We start from the raw sequence: 19,326 nt of genomic DNA, 5'->3' as shown, positions 1-19,326 counted from the left end.
AGAAATCTGGCAGTATTATTTGATAATAATCTCCTGTATTTAAAACCTTTAATCTCTTGCTGGGTAAAATGTTACATTTTTTTGCCCTTTATTAGAATATTTAAATTATGGTTGCAGAATGATTTATAAAAGCATCATTTAATGTTCTGTTAACATTTTGTAAGAAAATAGCTGCAAAAAGTCTTATTATAGGGATTCACTCGCTGAGAAATATCTTTTTGTCCATTACCCTTAAGTAAAGGTAATTAGTACACATTTACATACACACATGTAATTAGTTGTGTAGATTAATCAGTTTCTATTTGATGTTTAATTTAATCACCAAGAACAGTACTTTTGCAATTCTGAAGCCTCTAAATTATTATACAGAAACCTGTAAAATATGCAAAAAAAATCTTAAACTAGGGAAAATGTTTCTGACTTCAATTAGATAGTAGTATATTATGATCCAATAGTATAACTCTGATGTGAACCTCTATAAATCTAGAATGTTTCTAAAGTAATTTTACTCAGTTAATCTTAAGTAAAAATAAATATTCATGCTTCACTCAGAATTCAGGTGCAAAAACAGTAGTAATTATATCTAGATTTTTCTCCTCTTCATAGGTTCTCTTTTACCATTCTTACTTACCTTTCCTTGGTAGAGAGGATTACTTTAGCTGAGAAGCTTCATCAGACATGATCCTGGAGATTAGAAAGAATGAATGAAATAATGGATCTAAAAAAGAAGTTCTGTCTATATTCTCTAAAATTCAGAGCTAACTCATTATTATGATGATTATTCTGTGACTTCAGGTAGTCCTTCCTTTCCTAGCTGTTTTATTACAACTTAATAATAGTAAGTACTTTCATTGAAACAGTTTTTCTCAAAACGTGTTTCCTGGATAAGCAGTATCAGGCCACCTGAGAATCTTTTAGAAGTGCAAACTGTGTCGGTACACCCAAACCTGCTGAACCTCTAAGGCTGGGGCCCTAGCAGTTTGGGTTTAAACAGGCCTTGCAGGTGATTCCAACCTACACCAAAGATTGAGAACCACTGCCTTAATGTAGGTGTTTGCTCCAGGAGTAACAGAGTAGGGGAGAATATTGAAAACTCTTTGTCTTCAGCAAGTCTGCAAAGCCCCACCCAGGTCCTTTTTTCTTGCTTAAAGTTGTTCCTCCAGAATATTCTCTTTAAGTGTTTGTGGAAGTTACTAAACCTGAGTTTCCTCTGAGTTCTTTCTCTAAAGCTGTTGACCCAAATAAGAGGAAGTAAACTGAAATTGAAGTGTTAATGATGGGTCTTTGTGTACACAAAGGATTCAGATCATGCTCTTTCCAAGTTAGGAAAGAGCATCCTAGATTATTCCCTAATCCCTCGCTATTCACTTAAAAAAAGATGGAATAGTTCATTTTTAAATATTAATAACACATTGCAAATTATTCTGTGATTAATTACCTTTTTGTCATTTATGTTTTCCTCATACATAACAAAAATGTTGCTTAGCATTGTGGCAGAACTTTTATTACTGTAAAGTATTGTTTAATTCCTTACTGTACATGTCTTCTGTGTAGAAGAATATGTGCTCATCTAAGATTATTATATTGATTTTGTTTTGGTTCAAATATATCAGAGTCACATTTTGTAAGATTAAATACAAGTGTGTTCTATTCAAAGTAGCAGTTACAAGAGCTATCATTGTTGACCTCCCACTATGTGCCAAGCACTTTTCTATGCACTTTACATGCCTTAGCTCATTAACCTTCACCTGGTAGGTACTGTTACCATCTTCATTTTGCAGACATAGGAAGTCTAATGTCCCAAGGTCACCTAGGTAGCATACGATGGAGCCAGCATTCCAGTTCAAGTAGTCTTACTCTAAAGCACTTACTTGTAAGAGAGACAGTTGGATGTTACCAAATTATTTATTTGAGCAGAATTATTTTCTTTATCTGTGTTTTTACTTTTACATATCTTGCTCAAGGTACTTTCAAGAATGTCAGATAGTGCTTATATAAAGTCATATAACTTGAAATTTAATAGCCAGCAATATAAATAATGAATGATACAATGATTGGTAAATAAAAAGTAAGTGGGCTTATGAAATAGAAAACGCCTACTTTGGCAAAGCAATTCACCTGTATCATACTGAATTCAGTTATCCCCTTATTTGTCCTGCTTTTCAGGAAATTTTCAGGGAACTCTTGAGAACAAGAGCTCATTCTTTGTAACTTTCACAGTGACCCGTGTAGTAGGTATTTGAAACAGCTTTCTTTGGTGGAAAGAAGGATAGACGAAGCCATACAGGAACTTCTTTTCTTGAAGCTCCTAGAGTTATGGACAGAATCTGTGGCCCTTGTGGGTGACAGGATCCTGATTCCTTTTCACAGTATAATCATTCTGATTTAGCAACAGTCTTTTGAGTAGCCTTATGACTGATGTGAAACTCTACAGTGTCCCTTCTACATGAAGCTGTTATTATTCAGTGGGTTAGAATTGGACTTTTATAATTTTAAAGGTTTTAATTTAGAAGTAAAGTTTATTTGACTTTTTGTATTGAACCATATTTACTAGTCTTTATGTCTTAATTTCAACAGCATCACTGCAAAACTTGAAAGAGCTTTAGAAAAAGTTGCTCCTCTTCTTCGTGAAATTTTTGTAGACTTTGCCCCATTCCTATCTCGTACACTTCTTGGCAGTCATGGACAAGAGCTATTGATAGAAGGTATGATTTCTCTCTCTATTCTAATTATTTTAGTTTCCTATAATGTATCTATTAATCATGGCATAACTTGTGCTACTAGAGGAATATTTATTGACAGAAGAATATAAAGACATTGCTTCCACAAATTCTAGTAAGATATTCATGTATGCTTTCTCCTTATTCATTAAAAAAAAAAAAAGTAGCATGTTTGCACAGTCAATGCTAATAACAGAATGAAGAACTTTGAAAAAGTGTTGGAATGGGAGGCTCTGGCCCTTATAATCCCAATCTATTAGGGCTGCTGTATATCCTTCATTAGGGTGGCATGTTTACTAAGCAATGATCTCTAAAATCCCCTTCTAACTCTTAAAGTGATGCTTCAAGTGACTTTTCTTATTCACACATACCATGTGTAATATGAGGATCCTTAACTGAGAAAATGTAAAGAAATACTTAACTGGGAATTGATGAAGCTGTTATCTACTCGTCAGCAGCTTAAATGGAGTGAGGAGGCAAAGAAGATAATTAACTGTTGGGAAGATTTAATATAAGCATCTGTATTAGGAGCTTTGAAAAATATGGTTGTCTGAAGCCTTACTTCTTTAAACAGAAGTTTTGTTCTGTAAATATTCATGAGCTTCAGAAAGGGGTAATCAATATCTAGATGATCCTGTACATGAATAATGGCTTTAGGTGCTATTCCTTGAATTTAGCAGGTATATATATATTTATATATATGTTTATATATTTGCAAACATACATACACTCACACACACACACACACACACACACACACATATTTGCTTTTTACTTCCTATTTACTGTGGAAGTTTTCCTTACCTGTTCTGTCATTGTCTCAACTGCTTTTACACAATCTGTTTCTATTAGGGGAAACAATAATAGTTAATAACCTGAATTTAAACCCTTGTTTCACTGCTTTCTTAGCTGTATGACCTTTGTGAGTTACGTAGCCATTTTGTAGCTTAGTTGCTTTCTATAAGATGTAGTCAATGATAACACCTTCCTCCCAGGGTTCTTGTAAGGATTAACTTATATAATGCCTATAAAGCTCTTAGAATAATGACACATGGAGGGCTATTCATTTTTTTCTTAATACAGTGTTCTTGCTCTAGGCCAAGTGCTATTAGATACTTGGAATATATTAGTAAATAACAAAGATCCCTGTCTTGGTCACCTTATATTCTATCAAAGAGAGAACATAAATAAATACTGAGCAAAATAAGTAATTAAATTATATAGCATATGAGGTGGTAAGTGTTATGTAAAAGGATAAGTACAACACAGGGGATTGGGATTATAGAAGTGTCAGGGTTAGGTTGCAGTTTTAAAGAGGTGATTAATTTTAAATAAGCCAGTAGTAAAAGTTACATCTCAGCAAAGACTTAAAAGGAGGTGAGCCATACAGCTTACTAGAAGAGTGTCCTAGGTCAAGAGAATAGTGTAATGACCCTATAACATGTGTTACCTTTATAATAAGAAAAAAAATTCAATAAACATCATTAAAAAATTAAATCTCAAATGTTTCCTCATTCCCTAAAAGTCTTTTAATTTTTTCAGTATTTATGTATATCTTTTCCAGAAATTAACTGACAAATTTACCAAAGAAATTCATAAATAGTGAACAAATACATGCAAAAATAAACATGGAATAAAGTTAGTAATATAGTAGTGTTAGTAATGGATCCTGTACTGTTATTAGAATTGGGATGCAAATTCAGCACTGTTTTGCAGCAGCCAAAGCAAAGAAGGAATTATTTGAAGTTATATAAAACTTATATTATTGGTTCCTAAATGAGCTTGTGACAATTTTGAGTTCTAAGGAATTACTGTCAGATGACTTTTTAACTGCTGTATGTTGGTCAGTCAGAACCCCATACATGTAGCCCCCTTTCCAGAATTTTCTGTGGCCAGACATCTGGACTGTTTCTTATTTCTTCCCAGCCCTGCAGAGAGAAGGTAGGAGAAATAGCCTGTAATTGAGAGCTATTTTTCTTGGGCTTCCCTAAGTTTACCTCAAATACTCTGAATTGAGTTGAAGCAGCATTAAGAATAATCCTCTTGGATTTTTATAAAGGTGACTGTGCTAAAAAGGAAACGTTAGACCAAGTTATATATTAAGAATTCACTTTGTGTTCCCTTGATAGAATACAATTTTACTTTTTCACTTTTCTGAATCCAAAGAATTTAATTAAATATCCTATTTTTAAAACTATGTTGGTGTAATGTTCATACTCTTCTTTTGTGTTAAAATGATTTTTCTTAATAAAATGATGATAGCAAATGGTAGATTTTTAAGTTTTGAGTTTCGTTTTGTAAATGCCATTACTTGGCACAATAGAAAGTTGACAACCTTAAGATATGGTCCTCCAAATTTCTGCTAGGCCATACAATCAAAAACTCTAGAATCCTCTGCTGTATTCCAGAACAGCATTAGGTATCCTCACCATTTAGTCATAACCTTCCTTTTCAGACTCAACTAGTCTCTGTCCTCTTACTATAGAGGACATTCCTTTAACATTCAATAAGTTACACATTGTCACATTGCTTTGTTTTTGTACAACCCTTCCTTCTGCATTGGATCTTTTTCCTTTTTTCTTTCCCCCAAATTATTCTCATCCTTTGAGTTCTGCTTCAGGTTCCTTATGCCAAATTAATGCCTTCTCTTCTGTGCTCCTGTGCCATTTTATTTATACAATATTAATAAAATTATTTTTCACTTGTAAATAGGAAGTATTTTATTGGTTTTATTAACATTGCCTAACTTAGATTCTGGTACATAATATTGAGTATTTTTTTCCTTGTACTTGAATACAACATTATTTGTGTTACTGATAATGTTTGGTAGAGGTAAGTTTTGAAAGTAAGGGAAGGTAGATAAAACTTTTGTGTTCTGTGGTGAGAATTCCTAATATTGATCAATCATCCACACCCATGCCTTGGATCCTATACTCACCCAAGGTCCATTCTTGCTCTCTGCCCCAGACTATGGAAATATATATCCTGTCATGTTCTCATTTTTGAACATGTACTCTTGATCATTCTTTTTCCCTCTCCTCCATTTCCCTTCTTTCCATAATTTGACACACCATTCCTCTCTCCTCTGAGAAGAAAAACTGTCAGACTGTTGTGAAGAGCTCAGGAGAGTAACATGATAAAAATATCTTTAGTTATTGAATATTTCTGTTCAGAAATAGTGCTTCTGATGAATAAATCTCAATGCTTTTGATTTCATCATATGTATAGGTATGGTAGGAACAAAACTGGATTTAGGTAACTGAAGATATTTTAATGTCTTATGAAAAGAGAAGACAATTACTCCTGATTTCAAGTAATCATAAAATATGTTTGAATTGAATCTTTGTTGTTTTATATTCAGTTTTTCTTGATTCACATGTGTATCCATTTAACTCTTTTCTTATAGAATAATTAATTATTGGTAGTTTATACTGTCTGTGTCCTTTAAAACACATGCTAAAATAATGTCCTTTCCTTTTCTTAATTTGTCTATAATTTTATTAGTCAACCTGTGTTAAATTTATTATTGTATGATTCTATAGTAATCAGTGTTGTTCATACCTTTTAAGTTCACTCATTAACAGTAGCTATTTTTGCATAGCTTTTGTGTGTGTGTGTGTGTGTGTGTGTGTGTGTATATGTCTTCCCCTTGGCAATAATTAGTATTTTTTAAGATGATAGTTTTGGGGAGCTTAGTGAACTTTTTCTAAGAAAATTCTAGCTTTTCAATGTGCAAACTAATGTGTACAAATTAGAGTATATAATGCAAGTATCAAAATCTACCAGCTTAAGATGGCAAAACAGGGGCTTCCCTGGTAGCGCAGTGGTTGAGAGTCCGCCTGCCAATGCAGGGAACGCGGGTTCGTGCCCTGGTCTGGGAAGATCCCGCATGCCGCGGAGCGGCTGGGCCCGTGAGCCATAGCCGCTGAGCCTGCGCATGCGGCGGGGCTCCGCAACCGGGAAGACAAAAAAAAAGAAAGGACAGCCCCCCGCAACAAAAAAAAAAAAAAAAAAAAAAAAAAAGGCAAAACAACCTTTGGTCCAAAATTGTTATAGTTATACTAATGGGTTGGTTACCGAACTTTTAAATCTGTTTCACTGCTCTATTATTACATGAGTACACCATTGTTTTAATCCTTGTCAATTTATAGAGGTTGTATATAATCATCACCCACCAGTCCCTCTCATCTTTTTGAATAAATGATCATTATCATTAATTTAAAACAAAACAAAATTGCTTTATTTATTTGGCTTAAGCAACAATGGAGGATGCACTTCAGAGGAGCCGTTGGGCTTCTCTTAAAGAGTTGAGAGGAGCCTATTTTAGAGTTCAGATTTAAGGAAGAAGGTCCCGTTGTAGATCCAGTGCTGACGTTAGATCTTGATAATTGTTATTCAGGAGGTCTTGGAAATACCATGAGCCTAGAGTTGCCATAGTAATAAAGAAGCAGACCCAAGTTAATTAGAAGAGAAGATGTTTGTGTGTGTGTTGGGGGTGAGGGCCATGTGTGTGTGTGTCTTAGCCTTAGTGCCCTTTACCTTGTTCCACCACCGCACAGAGTGGCCCTGAATATCACTGCTATGTTCCATGAGCATTACTTGTGTTTGGTTGAGAACTCACAAGAACATTAGAGATAACTTAATTATCATGGGGATACAGAAGATAGTCTCAAAGTCAGGAAATGAAATACAGACAGACTTGAGGCAGCCTGGAAATGGGAAAGGAGAGTCAGTAACAAGGGCTACTCCTCAAGCAGTTTAACATGCATGGAATTGGAGTCCAAGATGAAGGAGGTTGAGACGATATGTGTGTATGTGTATAGCCAAATAATTTGAAAACTATTAATCCTAAGATCCAAGAAATTCAACTAACCTCAAGTGGGATGGACACAAAGAAAATAATTCCATGGAACATCATAATTAAACTGTTCAAAACCAGGTTTCAAGAGAAAATTTCAAAAAGTAGTCATTAACATTAAGCAAACCAACAACTCATTTAAAAATGTCTTGAACAGATACTTCACAAAAGATCACATTAGGATGCCAAATAAGTTCATAAAAAGATAGTCGACATTATCAGAAGGTAAATGCAAATTAAAACCAGGATGACACAACACTACAAACATATGACAATGACTAAAGTAAAAAATACTGATAATATTGTGTGGGCCCAAAGGTTTGTTCATTTTCTTCCGTAAGATGGCTCTAGTAGCACTTAGTTTTCTTTAATTCATTCAAAACAATTTTGTTAGATTGTATGTGGCAGCTGTCATGTCAGTGTGCATTTACAAAGAGACCTATCAAAATTGGTGAAGTTTTGGGTAGCCATTTTAATATTGAAGATGGAAGAAAAAAAGCAGTATATTTGGCATATTATGCTTTATTATTTCAAGAAAGGTAAAAACACAACTGAAATGCACAAAAAGATTTGTGCAGTGTGTAGAGAAGGTACTGTGACTGATCAAATGTGTCAAAAGTGGTTTGCAAAGTTTCATGCTGGAGGTTTCTCACTGGACGATGCGCCACGGTCGGGTAGACCAGTTGAAGTTGATAGCTATCCAATCGAAACAGTGATTGAGAACAATCAACGTTATACCACCTGGGAGATAGCCGACATACTCAAAATATCCAAATCAAGCGTTGAAGATCATTTGCACCAGCTTGGTTATGTGAATTGCTTTGATGTTTGGGTTCCACGTAAGTTAAGCGAAAAAAACCTTCTTGACCACATTTCCGCATGCGATTCTCTACTGAAACGTAATGAAAACGTTCCGTTTTTAAAACAAATTGTGAAGGGCGATGAAAAGTGGATACTGTACAATAATGTGGAACAGAAGAGATCATGCAGCAAGCGAAATGAACCACCACCAACCACACCAAAGGCTGGTCCTCATCCAAAGAAGGTGATGTTGTGTATATGGTGGGATTGGAAGGGAGCCCTCTATTACGAGCTCTTTCCGAAAACCCAAACGATTAATTCCAAGTCCTGCTCTGGATTCGACTAACTGAAAGCGGCACTGCATTCAATGAAAAGCGTCCAGAAATAGTCAACAGAAAATATATAATCTTCCATCAGGATAATGCAAGACCATGTGTTTCTCTGATGACCGGGCAAAAACTGTTATAGCTTGGCTGGGAAGTTCTGATTCATCCACCGCATTCACCAGACATTGCACCTTCGGATTTCTATTTATCTCGGTCTTTACAAAATTCTCGTAATAGAAAAAAAATTTCATTTCCCTGAAGACTGTAAAAGGCACATGGAACAGTTCTTTGCTCAAAAAAATAAAAAAGTTTTGGGAAGATGGAATTATGAAGTTGTCTGAAAAATGGCAGAAGGTAGTGGAACAAAAGGGTGAATATGTTATTCAATAAAGTTCTTGGTGAAAATGAAAAATGTGTCGTTTTACTTAAACTGAAGGCTGTTTTTGGCCCACCCAATACCAAGTGCTGGGGAGAATTTGGAGCAACTGGCACTCTCACCCATGGCTTTGAGAATGCAAAGTGGCAGTCACTGAGGAAAATGGTTTGGAAGTTTCTTATTAAGTTAAACAGTCACTTATCATATGACCCAGTAATCCCGTTCCTTGAAATTTTCCCTAGAGAAAATGAAAACTTACCTTCACATAGAAACTTATACATGAATGTTCATAGCAGCTTTATTTGTGATAGCCAGAAGCTGGAGAAATTCAAATGTTTTTCAGTGAGTAAAAGAATAAAGGGACTCTGGTGCATTCAAACAGAAGAAAAAAGGAACAAACTACTGATAAACCTTACTGCTTGGATGAATCTCATCAAAATTATTGTGTGGAAGAAAAACTCATCCCAAGGGTTGTGTACATTATGTTTCCTTTTTATTTTTTGAACATTCTCCATACAGATCAGTGGTGGTCAGGGTTTATGTGTGGGAAAGGGTATCACTGTAAAGGAATTTTTCAAAGGATTTCTTGGGATGATGGTGATACATGGATCAATACATGTATTAAATCTCATAGAAATTTACACGCAAAGTAAAAAAGTCAGTTTTAACCTATAATAATTTAAAATTAAAATGTTGAAATCACTGTCAGAAAAAAAACATGAGTTGCAAAAATAAAATTATCATCAACATTTAGTCAGAAATTATTGCAAACCAGAAAATAATGGAACATCTTTCAAGTGTTGATAGAAAAGACTTCCAACCTGAAATTCTTTGTCCAGTGAAAATATTCCTCAAAAATGAAGGAGAAATAAAGACTTTTTCACACAACAAAAGATGTTAAAATTCATTGCCAACACAGCAATGAGTAAATTTTTTCAAGCAGAGGGTTAATGATACCAGTTGGAAACTTAGATACACGCAAAGGAGAATGTAAGAAATAGTTAATATAGGGGTATATATGAAATATTTTTTTCATTTTCAATTGATGCAGGAAAAGCATTTATTAAAATTCAATACCCATTCATGATAAAATCTCTGAGAAAAATAGGTCCCAAAGGGAACAAACCTAACCTAAAATTGGTGTTTATGAAAAACTGAAACTAATGTTATACTTAGTGAAAAACCAAGTGAAATTGGGAATAAGGGAAGGATTTTGCCTCTCACCACTTTAACTCAACATTTTACTGTATGATCTTAAGTAGTACAGTAAGGCAAGGAGTAAAAATAATAGACATACAGATTTGGAGAGGTGGAAGTAAAACTGTTTTTAATTGCAGTTGAAATTATCACGTATGTAGAAAATCCTAAGGATCTCGTGCATTGCTGATTCAGAATATAAAAGGGTACAACTTTGAAAAACAGTTTGGCAATGTTTTATCAACAGTCACGTAAAATTTGATCCAGGAATTCCACTACAGTTATCATTCAAGTAAAACACACATATGTTCACATAAATATATAAATTTTCATACAAAAATTCATAATAAATAGAAATAGAAAAATTATATTCATTAAAAAAATGGGTAAGCAAATGCTTGTATGTCCATATGATAGATTACTGCTCGGAAATTAAAAAAAAAAAGTAAAACTACTGATACTCATAGCAAAATGCATGAATTTCAGAAATATCATGCAAGAGAAGCCTGGCTTAAACGAGTTCGTATCGTATGATTTCATTTTTACAAAACACTGGCGCAGAAGAAATCTTTTGTGTAGAATGCAGTGGTTGTCTGGGGTTAGGGATGCAGAGAAGACTGAGTAGGAATAGGCACAAAGGAAATTTGCGGGGAGCAGGTTGTACTGGTGGCTAAATAGATGTATAAATTTGTCTTTACTCAAAGAAGTGTACATTCAAAATTGTCAAATTGTATTTTATGTAAACTGTCTTTCTATAAAGTTGAATTAAAATAGAAAAATAACTTAGATGTTAAAAATGAGGGCTTCCCTGGTGGCGCAGTGGTTGAGAGTCCGCCTGCCGATGCAGGGGACGCGGGTTCGTGCCCCGGTCCGGGAAGATCCCACATGCCGCGGAGCGGCTGGGCCCGTGAGCCATGGCCGCTGAGCCTGCGCGTCCGGAGCCTGTGCTCCGCAACGGGAGAGGCCACAACAGTGAGAGGCCCGCGTACCGCAAAAAAAAAAAAAAATGAGGGCTGAAAATTTATTCTTACTACATGAAAGTGGAAAATATTATGCAGAAGTCAAGAGGAGGAAGACTAAAACCAGACCACTTGATTTCATGAAACGTATCCTTTGGTTACCTTGGAGACATTTCAGAAGAATAGTGGAAACAGATACTGGATTGCCAAAGGCGAACATTTTGGGGAAAAAAATGACTAAACATAGACCACTTGTTGGAAAAATTTGACAGTGAAACAAGAGAGTAAAATTGATAGACATTCAAGTGAGTATTGACAGTTTTACTCATGGAGGAGAAATCTATGTCTGTTAGGAGACAGAGGGGAAAAAAAAAAACACGAAACATTGGAGATGTAAAAATAAAGATGCTTGATAGGTATAAGAGAAATAGTGCAGAAAGGACATCATGAATCAAGAAAGGCTCAGACCAAATATAGAAATTCACTTTGGAAGGGAACAGGGACACTTCTGAACTTAGAAGAATAATTTATAGAATAGGAATAGATGTGAGTTGAGGGAAATGTAAATGGAATTTTCTGCATCTGTTAAATTTACAATTTATCTGCCAGGATGTTCTCATTCAGTTTTAGTTGATTCTGTGTTCAAAAGCATAGCTCTTTTTGTATTGCCCTAATCGCTGAGCATCTTTTCCAGATTACTTTTTGCTTACAAATTAGTAGAATTTAAGTTGTCCAAAAAATAACACAAATGTTTACTAAATGTAGATGTTAACAAAGATTTTTCCATCATAGGTAACTTCTAACATGAAAACAATACCCTCTAAAAAGAGAAATCATACTCTTTCATCACAAATAAAATATTTCAAACTGCCCAGTTTAGTATTTCAATATGGAAATCTCCTTTTAGCCAATAAAGATGATTAAAGCAAAGAAGACATGATTCATCAAAGAGAATGGTTTTACTAAAGTCTTCAAACCAATATTAGTTTTTCATTCACTAAAATTATTATGACTCTTATCATATATTCTTGACTAGCTGAGCTGGAACTACATTCCAACAACCTAATATAAAATCAAGGAATGATGAAAAGTCAGAGAAACCTTATTTACCAGAAGAATTTCCTGGATGTAGTATATCAAGTATATTGGTATATATAATATACTATATTAAGTGTTCTGTAGTATACTATAGAAATATAGTCAGAGGTAACACATCATATCCTAGGCTCCCAGGAGAGAAATTAGAAGTAAAGCATACAGGAATGAATCTTCTTCACAGAGATAGGAGATATGAATAACAGCATATAAATCAAGAATAGACCATGAAATTGAATATTATTGGCCAAAATGTGTAGCCTGAATTTAAACGTGGGGAAACTTTTTTTAAATTTGGGGGGAGAAAAGCAATCTGGATACCAAAATTAGGAAGTTTTGAGGTGCAGGAAAGCTGTGAACTGTTGTAGATGAAAGGATACTAATAAGCTATGACAACTAAATGTAGTGCATGATCTTTGTATCTTGGATTAAAAAAGAAGCTTTAAAAAAGTAGACCGTGTGTGGCCATCTAAAAGTGGTATATCGGAACTACTTACTACAGGAATAACTCAATATGAAGAATTTGTCATCAGTAGCAGATAAATGTATCCCTAAGAAATGGATTATCTACCTTGATATGGTGTTTGGGAAATATTTTTGTTTCACGAAATAATAGATTGTAGTTACCTGTATCATATATTTCATAACATAATTTTAGAAGGGAACAGTTTTCTCTTTTCTAATAAAGTTAAAATATTCATATAAATTTTCATGCAAACCAGAACGTTTTCAGAAGAGAAAATGTCCATATTTAGAATTACACTCAGGCTGGTATCAGCTTGCATTATCTGGGCAAATCACTACATATGGATGCTCTAGATCAATTAATAACATGAAGCAAAGGTCTATATATTCCATGGAATATATAGTATTGAATAACAAGTCTGTTTTTGGAGGCTACACATGCAGTTTATATTGAGGCAGAAAATAACTTATTTTTATATTGTGAAAATTGCCTGCATACTGATTTAGATACAATGTCTATACATATGCTAAGCTACATGGGGCCTTCCAGAAACTAAGCTTGAAATCACTATAGGCGTTTATTTTTTCACCCTCTCAGATGTTTATGCACATTCAAGAAATAAACAATTGGGAAAGAAAAACTAAATTGGAAAATTTTAAAGAGAAAATACACTGCTGAGTACTTACAGTGGTTATATTTTCCAGCCATTTTATATTCTTATGGACATTATATAGTTATAATATGTAATTAGTTCACAGTGTTTATACTGAGTTCATGTAGTAACTGATGGCCCTCTGTATCCTTAAGTTGCTCTAAGGCAAATCCACCTTTTTTTTAAACTGAATTCTGATTGTTTTAGATTATGAAATATGTTATAAATATTCTTTTAGTTTTATAATATTAACTTACATACTTTAAAAACTTGAGAATATTATTTATTTTTTTCCTTCTGTTTTAATAGATTCATGGAAAGCATGCACTCCACAAGGGCTCTAGGACCTGCCAGAGGACCTAGCATTAACTATGTACCCAAAACTCACTTGTAGATGGTAGAACAAATGAAATTGTTTTCTATAGTCAAGTAGATTCTAGTAATTGGTCTGAATGATAAAAGAGAGGGGCTTAATTTATTTAATTTGAAACAAGCAAAAAGCAAAAATCCCTTGGTTGCCTTATTCCAACATTGTCTGAGGACTTCACGAGTGATGGTTACAGTGACTAATTTTTAATACTGACCATGAAATAATATATTTCAGTACAATACTCCCAAGTTTTGTTTATATCCCAGAAAGCTGATATTTATCCTGATATTGCTTTGTTCCCAACTATATTCCTAAAACAAAATTTTGTAAAATAACAGTACAGCATACACAGAAACAGAATTTGGGTGCATGTTAGTCAGGTTTAAACCTGGCAGGGAAACCAGGTATGTAAGGGAAGTGAAGGTACCAGGGCCAGAAGAATGTGTATCTGTTCATGACCACTGTTGAAGATTGTGGAAAGGCAGAGACACTGACTTTGCCAAATACATATATTCTAGAGAAAAAGAAACTAGATCCTAGTCATCTACAGAAGAATTTTGAAAAGGGAGAGAGAAAATCAAAATATGATGAAGATACTGTCTGTCAGTTGTATACAGCAAGGTTTAATAGGAGAGTCTGGAGGCAGAAAGAGCAAATAAGATTTTATTGAATAAATCTAGTGTTTCAATAAAGGTCTAATGCGAACAAAAAAAAAGATTTTAAAAAGACAGTTGAAAGACAATTTCAACTCAGATAAAGTATATAAAAGTGAGGCTTTTTTTTTTCTCCCCTTAGTGCCTGTTTTATCATTGCGAATTTGACGTGTACATAGCAAAGCGGTGCAACATAATCGTCCATTTTATGTTCAAAACTAATCCCTGTGAAACAACTGCCATCCTTTATTGGGACCACTATAAAAAGGAAATACTTAAAGGCTACGAGTGAAAGCCCTATGAACTCACAGGGCAGATGCTGTAAATGATTTTAATCTGTATACTACCACCACGTACTGCCTGTTGGATTACTACTTCTCATTCTTGTTTTCAAGTACAGAATGAAATAGAAATCTGATGCCTATATAACTTACCAAGAACCCATACTTTTCCATATCATTTTTCTCACCATCATGCAACTACTCCGCTAGTCCCAGTTTAGCCCAGTAAGACATAAAGGAAGTACTTAGAATCATGGATATTCAGGCCAGAAAGAAATATAGGTGTCCTTTAGTGTAGGAATCAGCAAACTTTTTCCATATGGAGCCCAAAAGCAAATACTTTAGCCTTTGCAGTCATACAGTTTCTGTCATAACTTCTCAACTTTGCCATTTTAGTGAGGAAGTAGCTGCAGACAATATGTAAAGGAATGAGCTTGGCTATGAAATTTGAATATTGAATATTCAACATTTGAATATTTTATGTTTCAAGTGTCATGAAATATTCTTCTTTCTTTTTTTTTCCCAACCATTTCAAAATGTAAAAACTATCCTTAGCTTTCAGGCCATGTAAATACAGGAGGCAGGCCAGCTTTAGTGATATTCAGACTGCAGCTTGTGATCCATTGATGATATGGCATAATCAGTAAAGCATGCCCTGACAATATTTTTAATGGCATGCCATGACATAGCATAGCAGAGATCAGAGTATCTGCACACAGTGAGAGGAAGTGATATTCTGTGAAACATTTGTTTCAATTATATATAGTAGATTTGGATGTAAAATGTATCGCTTTAGATTGTAGTTTAAAAAAAAAAAAGTTTCAAAATCATTAATCTGTTGTTTACCAGAGAAGATTTTTAGTGTCAAGAGAGGCAAATGTCTTAGCTTAAGTTTACACAGCTATTTAGTTTGTATTCTGAAACCATGTCTTCAGATTTTCAGTTTAGATCTTCTTTGAGTTAATTAAAAACTTGATTCAGATTAAAGAATTCTGTAATGCTAATAAAATTGCCTAGTTCTAAGAGCTCAGGATAAGCCCTAATATTTTAGAACAAAGTGGGAGAACCAACTGATTTGTTATTAAATTCAGATATTTAAAAATACCTGCATTGTATTTTAAACACCACCACAACTAAAGAGACTATACACAGGCAGACTTTTTCCTGGTCCATGATCTCTGCTGTCCAGATATGTTGTTCCTTGTCTCTGGTTTCAAGGATTGAGGTCAGGCCCAGGGCATGTCACCCTTGACCATCAGTCTCCAGTCTGTCCTTCTCAGGTATCAAAACACAGTTTTCCACATTACAGATGCCCTTTAATTAGGTAGAGTTGCTACAATTTAGGTGGACCCCAGATCACAAGAGAAATAAGCCCTTTCTGCAGTAACTCTTTCCCCAGAAATCTTCTCATTTGCCAAGTGAGCATCTTTGGTTTCATGTAACTATTTCCTAGAACCCACCTTGTACCATCCTGATATTTTTCCTACAAATAGAGTCTATTTCATTATGTCCCTCAGAAATTGTAGTACTAATATAAGCTTATTATTTCTTGTCCTATTATTGCAAAGGGTAGTGGGATAATATTCCATCTTTAATTTTTCTACTGTATAATAATGCAAACCAAGATTGTGTAATTTTTTATACATGGTGAGATTCCGATCAAGTAATAATATTTTTCTATTTTAGCTATTCTTAAGCCAGTTCATAAAATGGTTACCTTTGTGGACTTTCACCAGAGGTCTAAGCTTTTCCCCCATGTCTCCTTTAACGTTTATTTTCCTGGGTAACTTCTTTGTCCGTACTGCTTTCTTTTGTATATACGTTGCCCCTCCATGTAGAATCAGTGCTTTCAATCTATTTTTGCTTCATATCCAGTAACAGAATTTACTGGATTGCATATAAAATCAATATAAACTCTACTGTACATAATAGAATCCATGAAAGATACAATTTGGACTTGTGATACCAGTTTTAACTGCTAAAGGATTATCTTCTCCTCCTTCTCCCTCCGGAAATACAACCTGTGACTCATTATATACATGTTACTATCTCAAAAATGTTCTCTCTACTCAGTAGGGTTCTAGTTATACTAAACCCAACCAAACGTAATCTTTCTTATTAAGGATATTATTTTGACTTTGAAACTAGTTACTTAAAAAAATTATACAGATTATTTCAATAGCTGTACTTTGCAACATTTAAACTCGAAAATATTCTCACATTAGTTGTGCTTTCTATTAATGTATTTGTTTTGATATACGGAGAAATCTTGCAGTTTTATATTCTGTCAACAGAGGTAGTTTTTTTATGTCAAATTAAACAGATTCTGTTTTACAAGTTGAAATATTCGTGATTGCTGATCTTGGAGTGATCTCTAAGTCAATTTTTCCCAAGAAATTAATAACTGTTCATTATTAGGTTACATGTTTCATTTTGTTATTAATTTCACCATTTTCCATATTTCCAATTTCACCATATTTCCAATTTCACCATATTATAATCACAATAAGAATTACTTTAATTACATCATTTATCTTGTTTACCAAGTCAATATCCTGTAATGGTTCTGAGATAACACTTCTTTTCTTCACACTAAACTGATCAGTTTATCTGTTGTGTCCTCCATTAGAATGCAGGATTCTCTAGCACATGGAACACATCTGTTTCATATCTGTGCCTTGTGTACAGTAACTATGCAGTGCTGTTTTTAGAACTGAATCATTAAATGTCTTTAATTCTTGGGAATGACTAGCTCCTTACTTTTTATCAGACATTTTTTATTACCATTTATTTGACTCCACTTTGTAGATATCCCAGTTCATACTGATTCAAAAAATGACTGTTTGCTGGAAAAACTGGACAGCTACATGTAAAAGAATGAAATTAGAACACTCCCTAACACCATATACAAAAATAAACTCAAAATGGATTAAAGACCTAAATGTAAGGCCAGACGCTCTAAAACTCTTAGAGGAAAACATAGGCAGAAGACTCTATGACATAAATCACAGCAAGATCCTTTTTGACCCACCTCCTAGAGAAATGGAAATAAAAACAAAAATAAACAAATGGGACCTAATGAAACTTCAAAGCTTTTGCACAGCAAAGGAAACCATAAACAAGACCAAAAGACAGCCCTCAGAATGGGAGAAAATATTTGCAAATGAAGCAACTGACAAAGGATTAATCTCCAAAATTTACAAGCAGCTCATGCAGCTCAATATCAAAAAAACAAACAACCCAATCCAAAAATGGGCAGAAGACCTACACAGACATTTCTCCAAAGAAGATATACAGGTTGCCAACAAACACATGAAAGGATGTTCAACATCACTAATCATTAGAGAAATGCAAATCAAAACTACAATGAGGTATCACCTCACACCAGTCAGAATGACCATCATCAAAAAATCTACAAACAATAAATGCTGGAGAGGGTGTGGAGAAAAGGGAACCGTCTTGCACTGTTGGTGGGAATGTAAATTGATACAGCCACTGGGGAGAACAGTATGGAGGTTCCTTAAAAAACTAAAAATACAACTACCGTATGACCCAGCAACCCCACTACTGGGCATATACCCTGAGAAAACCATAATTCAAAAAGAGTCATGTACCACAATGTTCATTGCAGCTCTATTTACAATAGCCAGGACATGGAAGCAATCTAAGTGTCCATCAACAGATGAATGGATAAAGAAGATGTGGCACATATACACAATGGAATACTACTCAGCCATAAAAAGAAACGAAACTGAGTTATTTGTAGTGAGGTGGATGGACCTAGAGTCTGTCATACAGAGTGAAGTAAGTCAGAAAGAGGAAAACAAATACCGTATGCTAACACATACATATGGAATTTAAAAAAAAAAAAAAGGGTTTCTGAAGAACCTAGGGGCAGGACAGGAATAAAGACGCAGATGTAGAGAATAGACTTGAGGACACTGGGAGTGGAATGGGTAAGCTGGGACGAAGTGAGAGAGTGGCATGGACATATATACACTACCAAATGTAAAATGGATAGCTAGTGGGAAGCTGCTGCATAGCACAGGGAGATGAGCTTTGTGACCACCTAGAGGGGTGGGAGGAGGGTGGGAGGGAGATGCAAGAGGGAGGAGATATGGGGATATATGTATACGTATAGGTGATTCACTTTGTTAATAAAGCAGAAACTAACACACCATTGTAAAGCAGTTATACTCCAATAAAGATGTTAAAACAAAAAATAAGTGTTATTTGTAGTAGATCTGTTATTGCAAGAAGAATTAGAAGAAATAAAAGCACCATTTAATAAGTGGGTCTAATATTTTATGCTGAAGTGTTATTTTTTTAAATGCAAAGCAATTCGCATACTGACTTCTCTACGGTATCGTTATCAGACTGTATTCTGGTACGTATATAACCATATAATTTGACTCTGAATTGTGGATGGGTGTGAGTTGGATATAGAGTTTTCTGGTATAGGCAAAATAATCTTGTTAATTTAGTGAGCTATACTTTTTTGCTTATATAATCCTTGTCAAATAATCGCAATAAACTACTGCTTAGATGGAGTATATACTTAAAATAATTTCT

General features: G+C 34.4%; 1 protein-coding gene across 6 annotated transcripts in view; it reads left to right on the top strand.

The window, feature by feature from the left end:
- The window catches only part of NBEA (neurobeachin), a 618,768-nt gene that overhangs the window by 256,576 nt on the left and 342,866 nt on the right, over nt 1-19,326 (top strand). For all 6 annotated transcript variants that reach the window (XM_029209906.1, XM_029209902.1, XM_029209901.1 and 3 more), the window contains one exon: nt 2,578-2,705. In XM_029209906.1, coding sequence (XP_029065739.1) covers nt 2,578-2,705 — 128 coding nt within the window. The remainder of the gene's footprint in view (nt 1-2,577; nt 2,706-19,326) is intronic.

This window comes from Monodon monoceros, unplaced genomic scaffold (assembly GCF_005190385.1).
Source record: "Monodon monoceros isolate NGI ecotype Baffin Bay Population unplaced genomic scaffold, NGI_Narwhal_1 Super_Scaffold_8, whole genome shotgun sequence".
NCBI lineage: Eukaryota > Metazoa > Chordata > Mammalia > Artiodactyla > Monodontidae > Monodon > Monodon monoceros.
The sequence above is the reverse complement of the archived record's forward strand: the minus strand, read 5'-3'. Positions and strand labels throughout refer to the sequence as shown.